This window comes from Caloenas nicobarica, chromosome 20 (assembly GCF_036013445.1).
Source record: "Caloenas nicobarica isolate bCalNic1 chromosome 20, bCalNic1.hap1, whole genome shotgun sequence".
NCBI classification, from domain to species: Eukaryota; Metazoa; Chordata; class Aves; order Columbiformes; family Columbidae; genus Caloenas; species Caloenas nicobarica.
The window spans coordinates 3,653,225-3,666,711 of record NC_088264.1 but is presented as its reverse complement, the minus strand read 5'-3'; the positions used below and the strand labels follow the sequence as shown (position 1 = coordinate 3,666,711).

At 44.6% G+C, this 13,487-nt stretch overlaps 1 protein-coding gene across 1 annotated transcript in view; it reads right to left on the bottom strand.

Moving 5' to 3' along the window:
• LOC135996890 (ral guanine nucleotide dissociation stimulator-like 1) overlaps positions 1 to 13,487 on the bottom strand; it is a 72,614-nt gene that overhangs the window by 10,090 nt on the left and 49,037 nt on the right. The window contains exons 6-14 of the mRNA XM_065649185.1: positions 12,459 to 12,583; positions 11,607 to 11,822; positions 7,742 to 7,845; positions 6,679 to 6,763; positions 4,429 to 4,518; positions 3,158 to 3,244; positions 2,824 to 2,856; positions 1,226 to 1,347; positions 327 to 416 (exon numbers count right to left, since the gene is read on the bottom strand). Coding sequence (XP_065505257.1) covers positions 327 to 416; positions 1,226 to 1,347; positions 2,824 to 2,856; positions 3,158 to 3,244; positions 4,429 to 4,518; positions 6,679 to 6,763; positions 7,742 to 7,845; positions 11,607 to 11,822; positions 12,459 to 12,583 — 952 coding nt within the window. The remainder of the gene's footprint in view (positions 1 to 326; positions 417 to 1,225; positions 1,348 to 2,823; positions 2,857 to 3,157; positions 3,245 to 4,428; positions 4,519 to 6,678; positions 6,764 to 7,741; positions 7,846 to 11,606; positions 11,823 to 12,458; positions 12,584 to 13,487) is intronic.

The window sequence follows — 13,487 nt, the reverse complement described above, 5'->3', positions numbered from 1 at the left end:
CCGTATTTACTGTTTTGCTATTGCATTCAGGGAAGTTACTACACAACAGATATTGGATTTCTAATCCAGCACTAAAATTGCTGACACCTTACCAAGGCTTGATTGTTTCTATAATCATCAATAATCCTCATGACTACTTATACCAATAGAAAGGAATAACTTCAGACAAAAATAGCTATTTCTAGCTGGTGGTGTCTCCTTACAGTACTGCAGTGCTCTGGATCCCCAGCCAGGTTTGTCAGCTGGTGAAATGAGTATGCACTGCTTGTTTGATTTATTCCAGTTCATATTCAGGCACCAAACCCCCCTCTCCCCGTCGTACTCACAGGCTGAATCTCTTCACCACGCTCTTCCGAGATTTGGGTGATGTGGTGCTGGTGTCAGCAGCCGCTTCAACCTCACGTGAAAGGCTGAAACTGCAGCACAGACAGTACTATTAGTTATATATCTCAAAGAAGCAATATTTGAGAAATTTAAGAAACCTTCACTTATTCCCACTTCACAGAGGGTTGCATCCCCACAACGAGGAGCGCAGCTCTGTCCGCATTTTACCATGGTGAAGGGGACATTTTACTTCTTTATAATAATTTTTAAAACCTCATGCTTTTTTGGATGGCATTAGTGATTTTATTTAAAAAACATACTTCACATGTGAATCTTGGATAAGCTGACATTTTTTTTACTGTGACTCAGTACAATGCAGTATGTATCTGTGCTTACACCCTTAGCGTGGCAGAGCGGTATTCAAATATCTAGGAGAGATCTTAAAATGCTGTAAATAAATAGTCTTGGGCTGGTCTAGCAGCGTGTGCAGTAGCACAGAATTCAGTGAGGCTGCAAAACCCACCCGAGCTGCCCAGGAGACACTGATCTGGTGGGCACTCAGTGAGCTCTGTGTTGCCCTGGCTCCCTGCTGCCACATCCGCAGCCCAACGCGCAGCTGCTGCATCTTGACATCCCTCGGGATCCTCTTCCGAGCGCGTCTCTGGGCACACAGACAGCCCAGACACAACAGACTATCACGTTTCCAAGTCAAAAGCCTGGCTTCCAGTCTCCAAACTCAACCCTGCTCAGCGTTTTCTCCACGTTTTCTCCAGCTGTTTCGCAGAAGGCAGATGTATTTTCCACTCTCTGGGAGCAGCAGCGAGCTCAAGGCTGAGCGAACCTGCCTGCGGGTGGGTGCGGGGGAAGAAAAGCTGCTTCGCCAGCTGGGCTCAGAACCTACCTCTCCTCATCACTTAAATGCTGCTGTCTCCTAAACCACTGCAGGAATTTTTCATCTGGTGTCATGCAATAGCTGTTACAGGCAGATTGCAAGAGCTTAATTTGGGCGATTACTTCAAATTCCTGAGAAAATAATGAAATAGGAATTCTAATTAGCAAACATGATGAAGCCAAACAGACCCATTCATATATTAAACACATGCAACAACAGATCCAGGAGAAACTTTGTTCAACCTGAAGTTCAGTTTCGGTTGAATAACTGACTATTTCAAGAACCAGTTTTCCAAACAATGAAGGTTTTTGTTTGTTTGTTTTTTCCCCAGCATCCATAATGTGCGTCTGAATGTGAACATTCTGTCAGACACGCACAAATTAGACAACAAACACAAGGAACCGTACTTTACCAGAGAACTTTTCCCAAGTACTAACCAAGTGTAATGCTGGTGCAAACCCACCGAAGAGCAGCACTGCTGGCTGTTCCTCTGGGAAAAAGGGGAGCAAATTGTCACAAATTCTGCAGCTCACCCTTCCCGCTCACCCCGCGTGGCCAGAGCAGCGCCAAGAGAGGAATCACGCTCTGTACGGAGGTGGTTCTCAGGCACTAAGCAAGGGAAATAACTAGAGGTGCCTGTGATGAAAGCAGAGCCCGATCCTCCCCGGCTCTGCACGTCGTGCACTCACACGTGCACCAGAGGAACACGAAATGCTGCCCCTAACGTGTGACTGACACGTGCTGCTCTTCCCCAACTCTGCTTGCACACACACTTGGCCAAAATAATTCTTATAACCCCTCATGTTAGAGCAGCTTATAGAATCAGAGCTGAGCGCTCAGCGCGGTTCAGCTTTGCCGCTGGTTTGTGTGAAGCTGGACCCATGAGCACGGAGCAGCTCGTGTCTCTCGTGAGCACCCTGGCCCGTGCGGTTCTGCACACACGGCAAGTCCGAGCGGTGGTTTGTGGAGCCGGGAGCAGCTGAGGGAAGGAAACGGCTCCATCCCAGCCAAACCACGTCTGCTTTCAGAGCCCAGAGCCGAGATCTGGCACGACTTCCCTCGGACAGAGGAAACCCCGGCACCTTGGCTCCTACTGATCTCTGCCCAACAAGGCTCGGGCTGGAAGGAAACGCTGAGCCTTGGTTTCTCAGGCCCAGGTCCCTGGGTCACTCTCTGCACCTTTTACCCACAAGGATTTACTGCAGCACAAGGAAGATGGTTACAAACTGTATCTCGTGGCAAGCAAAGGTCTCACGCCAGCAGGTCTGATTCTCTCCCAGCACACAGAACACACACGTGTAACGTGTTCCTGTGAACACCAAACGGGGGGAACGTGCGCGCCCCAGACGTAAATCCCGTGGCAGCGAGTGCCCTGCAGCTCCTCTTCCCCTGCTGCCCACATCTAAAAGGGATTTCTCCTCCCGCGCCGCCCCTCCCAGCCCGGCAGAGGTTCACAGCGGGCCAGGGATTGTTCCTTCCTCACAAACTGCATTAACATCAGCGGCTGTCGGATACGCCTGAGCAAAGACAACAGGTCTCGCCAAGAGAACGCTCTAGCAGAGAGCATCAGGAACTACAGATCACAGAACAGTCAACGTCCCACTTACCTTTCGCCTCTTCTCAAAATTGATCAGGCCACCCTGTTGGAAGGAAAGAGAAGGGATCAGAGGAGAAGAGCACATGCTCAGTTGGATTTCATCACAAACAGGATGAAGTAGCAACACCAAGGGAAAGGCCAGACCTGCCCTGAGCAAAGGCTTCTACAAATACCTGTTTCCAGCTCTAGGAGAAACCCCAGCACTTGTGTACCTGAGTCTATTTTTTAAATTGATTCCTCCATGTTGAAGAACTGCACTAGAACCCAGTGGAAGATATAGGAACAGACACAGTGCCGGGAAGGGAGGGAGGATATTTAGGATTCCAAAAATTGCCCCAAATTACCTCGAGATAGTCCTGAAGGGCTGTGTCCAGCATCACCAGATCTGTGAGGAAGGTACCGAGGTAAGGTACCGTGCCTTGCATGACTCCCTGCAAACCATCAGAGCAGGGTTGGATTAATGGAATGAGAAATGGTAATAACTAGAATGCTAGAATAGAATGCTAATGAGCGTGGGATGCTCTCGCAGATACTGCCAGGTGGGTTTATATGACAATATTGCCACCAGACACCGATTTCTAACCATGGGGCACCAGGAAACCCGGCCGTGGAAGCAGCATCGAGCCCCAGCTGGGGAATGGTCCTGGCTGCTCCATGTCAGCAGCTTCTCTCTCTGCTTCATTCCAGCGGATTTTTACTTCATTATGTTGCTGTCCCACGTGACAGTCAAGTCAAATCAAGTCATAGTTTTTTTCCTCCAAGAAGTGATCCTCTTCCCCAGCCATTCACTGCATTTTAATAGTGATTATTCAAAAGTTAAACTTGCTAGCCTGCTAGCAGTTGTAGAGTTCAGGCTGTTGCTACACTTGAAGAAAACGCTTGTTACTACCATCCAAAAGGATCCATATTTTTTCCAGTCAAACAAACAGAAAAAATTAAAAAAAAAAATAAATAAAAAATCACATTCAGCACTTTTGCCTCCCTACCCCAGATTTCTCTCCCCATCCTTTTAAATTTTTGCTGACTCCGAGACAAAAGCCATTTTCACCAGCTGACTGGAAACTGGACACATTTTACGAACCAATCTCTGCAGAAGTCTGTGCCATTTTCAAGCTGGTATGACAGAAGCTCCATGAGCTTGCTTAAAAGTAAAGGAGATTTCTGCTCTGGCCAGAGCTAATTTTCTTGATCACAAGAATTCCGGTATTTACATGATGCATTTTACTACATAAAAATGGTCTGGCTTTCTGCATATTTCTCTCTAAAGTGTAACAGGAGTAATTAATGGAATTCTTTCTTGTAGGACAGAAACCAAGACAGTTGAAAACAATGAACACATGTTTATATTCATCAATCACTTATGACCAGCTGGTTGGGATGAGAAGCAAATGCAGGTGGGGACGGGAGCAGCAAACCTGTACCCCCAGCTATCCCAGACCTGACCCGGGCAGGGAACAGAATGCGGCCCCTGCGTCCGTCCACATCCAAGAGCATCACCTACTGCACACTCACTTGGTTAAATACCTTTCTAGATTTTTACTTCTTATATAACCCACTAATTAAGGTTAATCATGTTACCACTTCAAAAATGGGAGGAAAAGGACTCCAGACACACCATATCTTTTTGAAGTTGCAGTCGCCTCTGTGTCCTTTTCTGATTTTCTTTCACGCTGCTGTCCAGGTTCGCAAATTTGGATGTTCCTTCCTGTGAGTTAAAAAGGAATTAGTGGCTGTTAATGGAGGAGCTAAGTGGTAAGCTGGCAAGTACATCTGTGTGAAACAATTGCAGATACATTTAACCACACGAGCTAGGCCAGCAAAAATATTTGCTGTGCAGATATGTGCATGTACACATAAACGTGCTAATTTTCTGGGACTCATACACTGACTGGGAATTTCGGACAAAATCCCACAAGACGAATTTTTCTGCAAAATGGCTCTACTTTAGCCAAAGTTAAGTGCTGTCAAAAATCTCCTGAGAGTTCAAATCAGAGAAGCACAGATATACTTCAGGTGTCCAGATGCTTCTCTGAGCTCTATCCTGACACTTTTGACCTCAAAATTTCTGTTTAATTTCTTAATCAGGACTGCTACAAGCAAACATCTCTATCTTCTGTAATGCTTTGTTGTTTTTCTTATGCTGCAACATAGAGATCCAGCATCTGTGGCTTATTGACTAATCCAAAACCACACAGGAAATGAAAGTAAAAGGTTTTCATCTTCACAATTCAAGCTTTGCTGTGAATGGATGAGCTATTTCACAATAGCGTTTATTTCCCTGGATCCATACGGGATGCTGGGAGTTATTGTTATTTTTTCCAGTGGTCGGATAGATGGGACATGAATCATTATCGATGTGTTTTGAAGAGGCACAAAACAACAGCCTGCACTTGTAAAGCTCCTCTCATTACAATGTTTACTTCTCCCAGTCACAGTTAGTGAACAGATCACTCAAACTCTATTTCCTTCCTTGGCTGAAGAACAGGAGCAAATGAAAAAAAGGAGCGTTGTGTCCGTGTCTTCAGGATACTGAAAGATAAACTCGAACTTCTCTACCAGCCACTGGCGGGCAGGCACAGGAGCTGAAACTGCAGCAGAGCCGCTGTCTGGGGAGGAGAGAACATGGTGCTCCCTTTCCACGCCAGCCAACCTGGTTCATGTGGCATTTTGTCTGCTCTACACTTACATTTGCAGGATAGACAGGCAAGGTCAAACACGGCTTCCCCTAGAGAGACTATTTATAGTGAAAGGAAAACAAAGACTTTAAGGATTTGGTGGACAATCCTCCAATCGTTACAAAATGGTCCAAGAGGAGAAGTAGGAGAGAGGTTCTAGCTATTGTGTGGAATTTTTCTCTCCTCATCGCTTTCAAAATGTTTTGCAAATCTACTTACGGCAGCTGGATAGAATGATTTGCTGGGAGCCAGAAGGTCTGGGCTCAGACTGAGTTGTTGTTTTGTCTTTTTAATATTTAGCCAAATAATCTGTTTTGAACACACATTTTCCCTCTATGCTTATTATTGTTTCACCGGCTTTAAAATTTAGCTACAGATGTTGATAAATGGATGATAAACAGAACAGACTGACAGGTTTCAATGTGTTCACTCATCATTCCTGAATAAAACACAGTCTTTCAGATACCAAGGCAAGGGGGTAAGGTACAAATGCCAGACTGACTGCACAGAACTGCCAAAGAGTAAACTGGTTCGCCAGTTTACAGAAACTTTCTAATGTAAACAGAAAAAACTGCCAGAAACGTTCCTTAGTTCCTACAGAATATAACCTTTCCCTGCTATTCTTCCTCACTCCTTTCAAGCTCCTGAGTTTGTTGGGGTTTGCCCAGGAGAGCGCACAAGTCCAAGTGTTTCAGACAGAGCCTGCTTTGTTGTCCATCTGGCCACACACGGAGCAGGAAGCCTGTTCCTTCGAAATTCCCAGCCCTGTTTTCTAGTTCCAAGAAAGGTACGGGATAGTCGGATAAACATCTTGGTTTAATTCCTCAGCTGAAGCCCAGTGGCATCATTCCAGTGGAGCCAAAAGCATTACAGGGGTGCAACCTAGCTGAGAATCTCCTGTGGAGCTGCTCAGCGCTCACCAGTGCAAACCTGAGCTGTGCCAGGGCTGCCCGAGGGTGCACAAGCCAGTGGTTCATCTCTGTACAGAGCGGTATAAAGCCAAAGTGCTCATTCGTAACTCATCTGCGTCAAACTGCGCTGTGCGGCACCTCTCGCCCCAGCAGAAAAGCCAGGGATTTACAGACCTGTTTTCCCCAAAGCACCGCATACGGGAGTTCCATTGGTTAGAAAAAGGGCCGAGCTCGGCTTTGATTAAGACCACAAGCCTTGCAACTCAAGCTAATTCCCACCTTCATCAGCAGCTCCCTGCTCGTCAAATAGTTGTCATGGTCTGAGAAGATGTCGGACAGCTCTTCAAACATCAGCATTACATCCCTGTAGAGGAAAAGATTAAATCATTTAAGTTATTTGTAAGCACTCTGAATCACATCAGATTACTATTTTTTTCTTGGGCAAGTAAAACAGTTGGGCATATAGAAGATAACAGCACCAAAATGCACCCAATGACACGCTGCACATCTACCAGGAACCTTCCTGGGATCTTCACATGGCAGGTATGAGATCCTTGTAAGACGGTGGATAAATGGGTACCAAGGAACAGAACAAGAGCTGTGAGAGGTATCCCAAGTACTTCATTTTCCCCCTGTTCCATGCACTTTGAATTTAAGCATACGAGTCCCTTTCTGTTACCCCAACACGATACACACAAGATGCAATATTTTGAGCAGGAACATGGAGCAGTGGAAGGAAAGACCCCCCTCTCTAGGGGAAATGCAGAAGTATAATAGACTGCCTGGCAGAGTCACATTTTGATTTATCAGAGGCAAAGGAAAGAAATCTGTTCTTCCCAAGCTGACCATGCAGAACAGCATCTTTCCTGCAAGAGATTTCTGGTGTCTGTTTGGCAGGCAGTAATTATGCCAGCTGCACAAAAAGGTTTTCCCCTGTCAGAAGTACTGTCTTCAATACAGATTTGGATGTTGTAGTTTGGGGATGTATTTTAAGGCAATGTCAGGACCAGGAGAGGATTACTGAGGGTTTGTAGCAACCTGGACCTCCTGCAGCTTCACAGGAGAGAGGACAAGAGGCAGGGATCACGGTGCCCTTCAGCTGAGTGAGTAGCCAGAACCAGAGCTTTGCAAAATAGGTTGGGGAAGACCCAGTGTGCCTAAGGGCAGGCTGTCCCCTCAGTATCAAAGGGGACCTCACAGCAGTCAGACCCAAAAAAAGGGGTCTGAGCCTCACAGGAACGAGAGGCCTTCTAAGAGAACAGAAGGAGCAGAACAGGGAGACTGAGAACAAGATGAAAAGAAAGAGCACGGAGCTTTTTGCCTTTGTCTGGGGCAGCCTTACTTTGGAACGCAGGCCCAGGTCTTCTTCAGGCGATAGATGGAGTTGGACTGCAGTGCTGAAATGATGGCCCTCAAGGAGGAAAAGTTCTTCAGGATCCTGCATTCCTGTGAAAGGAGCGGTTAGAAACACAGGAGCATTAAACGTCAGCATCACCAACAGGTCAGTGCTCTTCTGTCTGCCCCGTGTCCTGCTTGCTGCACATTCTCCCTGCTAAGCGGGCAGCTCTACAAATATTGAGCATCAAAAATATCACTGCCCCCTCCAGCCACCAAACACTTGATGGGCTTTGGCATTTACACCTTGCCTTCCTCACTTTCATCTATTTGTGGTGATGCTGCAGTGTTACAGCTTCCAGTTCTAGGAAAAATAACAGTGGAACTGAGGCCATGAAGCCAGGTTAAAAACCACAAAAGTTACACTTCTTAAAAAGCTCTTCAGAGTTACCAATCCCTTTTACCCTTCCGGGGAAAAAACAGGCTTTGCCTCTTTCTCTGCAGGATTTAAAATGTAAACCCTCAGCCATATAAGTGTCAATTAAAAAGAAAGGAATAACCTGTTATTCAACTATGTGCACAGCATTAAAGAGAAAAATCCTTCCCAGCTTCTCCAGAGTTAGGATCACAGACATTTCTTGTGCAGCTTCTCTGTGGCAAAAGTTTTGATGGAAAAGGACACTGAAACACTTAATTCTTAAAAAAATTGCACAGACTGCTGATAAAGCAGATGGGAGCAAGGGGAGTTGGGGGGAAGCCTGACCTGTGGCTCTTCAAGGAGCTCCTGTACATCTGTTGGTGGCTCGTGAACCAGAGCACGGGCACCACAGACACAGGAAATTCCTGCAAAGACAAACTCTCACAAACGGGGGTCTGTACAGGCAAATTTAAGCGGACAAAACACTTGCCAATTTGATTGTTGCATGTAGATGAGAACGTATTCAAACTACAGCTCCAATTCTGCAGATTTTTACAGAGATTATTATTACACTAATAACGCTGGTTATGTAAAGAATCCTTACAGTGAAAATAGACATCATTTATTTCCTTTGTAAGACCGAACAAATGTAAAGCAACCTTAGCATAAACAAAAGTCAGACCTTAATATATCAGCACCTCTGCTCCTGAGTTGCATTAAAATCGACTGAACAACTAAGGGAAGTATATTTATTCCCATTTGAAAAAGAGAATATCTTCATGCAACTTAAGAGGCATTTAACGAAGTGTGGCCTAGAAGACTGGCTGGGCAGACAGCGCTTGAAGCGGGTTGGCAGTCAGGCCAGATAAAGACCAAGTTCAAGATCGTGTGGTAGGACATGCCAGACCCGAAGCTATTCCTGCACGGCTTGGGGCAAAGAAACCACGTAACGGCTCTTCTTCAGAGAGTGACACATTTCAGAACCAGACCCTTCTGTCTGTATTTTCAACTTGAAATTCAGGCTGAGGAGAACATGGATTTAGAGGCGCAAAGTCTCAGCATTTCTTTTTTTTCAAATACACAGGAGTTTGATCGGTAGACCCCATTTGGAATCATCTTGACTTAATTGCATGTTGCGTAATTCAAAGCACATTAGGAATTCGGTGTTGGATTTTGTGTTCCCAATGATTTAGCTAACTGCAGGCTACACTTTAGCAAGCTTTCAATTTGTTTATAAGATGACTTTTTAAGACTGCTTTGAATAACTTTGTTTCACACTGTGTCCTTCACAAGGGGAAAACCAGAAAGAATCCTGTGCAGAAGCAACTTTTATTTAAAAAAATTAAGCATAACAGGATATTAATGATTTCATTTTTATTTTCTATTTTTAAAGAAAATATTATGCGAGTGAAATTGGCTGCTCCTGCTCAGGAACCTTAGATCTAGGTGGAGCAGAGAGGGCTGGCAGTTAGAGAAAGTATTCAGTTTATCTTGTAAACCAAGAAACTGGATCAAAAAGTCATGAACAGATAACAAACGTGGAACTCCACGCTGCTAAGTTACAGAGTTAGTTGTCGGTGAATAACTGTGCTTTATTGAGTGGATTATTTTCTAATTCAGGCATCTAGCTATTCAAAATGCTCGTTTGCATGCACAAAGCAAGCACCTTTCTTCAGAAGTGGGCAGCTGAGTATAAATGCAAGGAGCTGTTCCACACAGGCCATTATTTTGTAGAGCGTGCACGTGCATTTTTCATGTGCTTAGCTAAGACTAGACTATTTAATTACGTGTATGAATTAAGTAAAGGGAGAAGCACTGAATCAACGGAGGTGGAGAACAAAGCTCTCCTGCTGCCCCGCGATGAGCACGCATCTGCTTCCCACTTGCTCGCCCAGGCTGCAGCCCAGTCCGCCCCACAGAGCTGGTGCCTTCTGCAACCTAGAGATCTGTGCACAGAAAATAGGAATCCAACTTCCTAATCCATTCACACGGGCTATAAAGCAGCCATCAGATGAAAAACGAGTCGACTTCCCCGCACCAGTTTCCTGAACCGTGTGGTTGCTGCAGCTCAGGTGCAAGGACTAACAATCCTCCTCTGGAAGCACCAAAGTGCATTGCCAAGGCCGGAAAGCCTCTGTTTAGCTGCAGCTTTTTCTGACGGCTTATTTTGTATAGCTCGGAAAGAATCGTGTGGTTCTTAAAATAAAAGGCAAGCCACATCCATATGAAAGTGCTTTAAACGTTCTCTTTGAAAGAGAGATCTAGTTTAGTGCCAGCTGCCCTCTGCTCTGAGGGGAGTTTAAAAGGTTACAGTAAATTGTTAAAGATAAAATATAAGCAATTAGCAAACTACAGGGTGTTTCAAAGAGATGGACCCAAATTGAAATCACTAGTGCTTTGAAATTGGGTCCATCTTTTTGAAACACTATGTATAGTTCCGTAAGAAGGCATGTGAAACCCTTTCATGCAAAGATTAAGGAACACATAATCTGTTACAAGATAAAGGAATGGAAGCAAAGAGGAAAAATGATAAAGCAGAAAGGTAAGATGAGGAGACTGGTATAATATTGTAACTCTACTTATTTTTCCTGGTCCCCACTTGCACTTCGCACTCCCTCCAAACCCAGCTGGTTTGTATACCTGATGTAAACTGCGAATAACTCAGTAGGCAAATGGCCTTTCAACCTCAAGAATTTTTGAAAACAAAGAGTACAAACAATAATTTCATTTTTTCCATGTTAAAGAGGCTACTTCCTAGAAGTAAGCTAGCTTTGCCTGCACTTACTTAAAACTTTGTATTCATTTTACTTACATATATATATACACATTCATATAAATGTATGAAAACACAAACAGTTGTACTGTCTTCCACCACATCTGATCTCAACTCTCAGGGTGTTCAAAGACACAGGAGAGGGGCCACGATGCTCAGTAAGTGAACATGAACGGTCAAGGGCAGGTAAGCGCAAAGCTGCTTCTGACGGCCCCCGCTGCCTGCACCACTGCAGTCCTGCTCTGCTTTGATTAAACTGTAATGCCAAAACCAAATCTAGCCTTTGGATGCTATCAAACATCACTTCTTTCACTGATATGAGCAGTAGTTTCTTCCTTGCGAAGTGAACTGGTTGAATTTATACCTATCTTACCAGAAATGAAATGTTAGTAAGTATATTGAACTCCCCATCTGCAAGACACAGTTATCAGCCTCACCACTAATTCACGCTCGCAGCCCTGTGGAGAGAGAAGCGTCAACCCCATTTCCATGGTGGGGAAGGAATAAAGAGAGGAAGAGCAACACTGCATGTGCTGTGACAGGGACAGTCGGTCAAAACCAGAAAGAACGAGAGCTCAGCTGCTCCCTGGCCTGGGCCCAATGCCTACAACCCCCCTCTCCCCTCCCAGCCCCACGGCACCCGCACAAGGAACGTTAAACAGTTGCCAATAAACGCTTTACATGTGCAATATGAATCCACTTCTCCAAGATCTTGGCTCTTTGGTGCGTTTTGAGCTCTTTGCTCTCCAGGATGGTGCTGACCACGCAGTTGGTGACGGCGTTGAACTGCGAGATGGTGGCTCTGATGGTCGGTGCCAGGTGTTTGTTTTCCTTTTTATCCCTTCGGGACCAGATGCAGCCCAGACAGTGGTGGGGCACAACTTTCTTGAAGAGTGTCTAGAGGAAACAGAGGTGTCCAAGTCAGCCTGGATCGCTATTGCCCACAGGAAGAAATGCATGTTTACAGTACAAACTGGATCGAAATCTAATATGGTATTAAAAGAGAGATATTTGTTTTCTTTTAGTTTAAAATATACACTTTGGCACAACTCTTTAGGCTTGATGCCCTAAAAGAACTGTCAGCTAAACAGTCCTGGCAAAATAAGAGACACCTTTATATCTCTTGCATAACCAAGGGGGAAAATGTTATATGATATTTTTGAAGGAGATTGATACAAACAAACCAAATCGGAGCACTACAGTTAAGAGTACTTCTACATCTTTAGGCGAGGTAGCCTAAAATATAGTCAAAATACACTATTTCTCAGATGTCAAATATTAAACTTTGCCAAAAAGGCTACACAGTCTACATTCACACTTCAAAAAAAAAAAGACAAACGACACCTTCAGAATAACTGAAGGAAAAGCCCAATGAACGAAGCCAGTTTGGAGAACCAAGCAGAGCTGTGCTCTGTGTCCCAGCAACAGATCTGTTCTGGAACACTAGACTTACACTGACATAACTTAAAAAAAAATTTAGAAGCCCAGTACTATTTCCCCAAGCATTTCAAGTAATAGGTATGATCTACATACCGCGTCCATGTATGTCAGTTGTTCTGCCACAAGGTCTTCTTGGAAGAAAGAGAATTCTTCTGGACTGCAGATCTCCAGTTCCTCTTCATCGTCCAGGTTACAGGGAGAAAGGCTGTGGAACCCGTCTGTCCAGTGTGGAAAACATGAGTTAGTAAATCTATACAGAAAACAATTAATCGAAGCAGATTTTTTTTTTTTTAAATCACTATATATATTACAGCGGAACACCCAAAAGGTCTTGCCTGATGTAACGGCCTCACTGTGCTACATATTTTAGAGAGAAAGATCATAACAAGAAGATTAAATTGGCAAAGAAAAGGTGGAAGAAAAAGAAATAGAGTTAGAGAGAACTGAGCTGTTCAGGGTCTCTTAGCTGAGAAGTGGCTTAACCCATTCACTAACCATTGTTTGGAAAGAAAAAGCACCACCACCTCACCATCACCAATTCCTTACTAACATCGCAGAATTTTGTTAATCTACTTTTCAGTATTTATGAATTTTGTAATCTGAAGAAAAATCAAACTGCAAAGGGACGAGACTGCAATTATGTCCCCAAAACACTGCATTAGGAATGTTCCTATATTCAGATTTCATCTCCCATGTGTGGAAACAGAAGGTAATATCAGGTTTTCTTGGCACCCTTTGTGCCTTCACAGGGCTACATGGACTATATTGAAGAGAGTTTCTTCCAGCACCCCTCGCCTTCCCCTCTCTGGGAGTTTTTCCCAGAAAAGGGAACTACAACACTCGGCTATAAATGCAGCTTCTAAAATTTGCACTGGGCAGCAGTGAAGTGGTGCGAGAGAAGAGCTGTTCTCATCGAGGCACCCGATCCAGCGCAGAAGGGAAGGGATTTCACAGATGTTCCCATGTCACCTTTTGGCCCCCTCAGTTTGGGAACAAATCCACATTAAAACACCAAGAAATATGCCCTTGTTTCCCATAGTAGAGGAGGAGGACAAATAGAAAATCCCTGAAAATAAATCCTCTCCCTAATCCCTTTTACGGTAAGGCGACAGTAACTCCAAA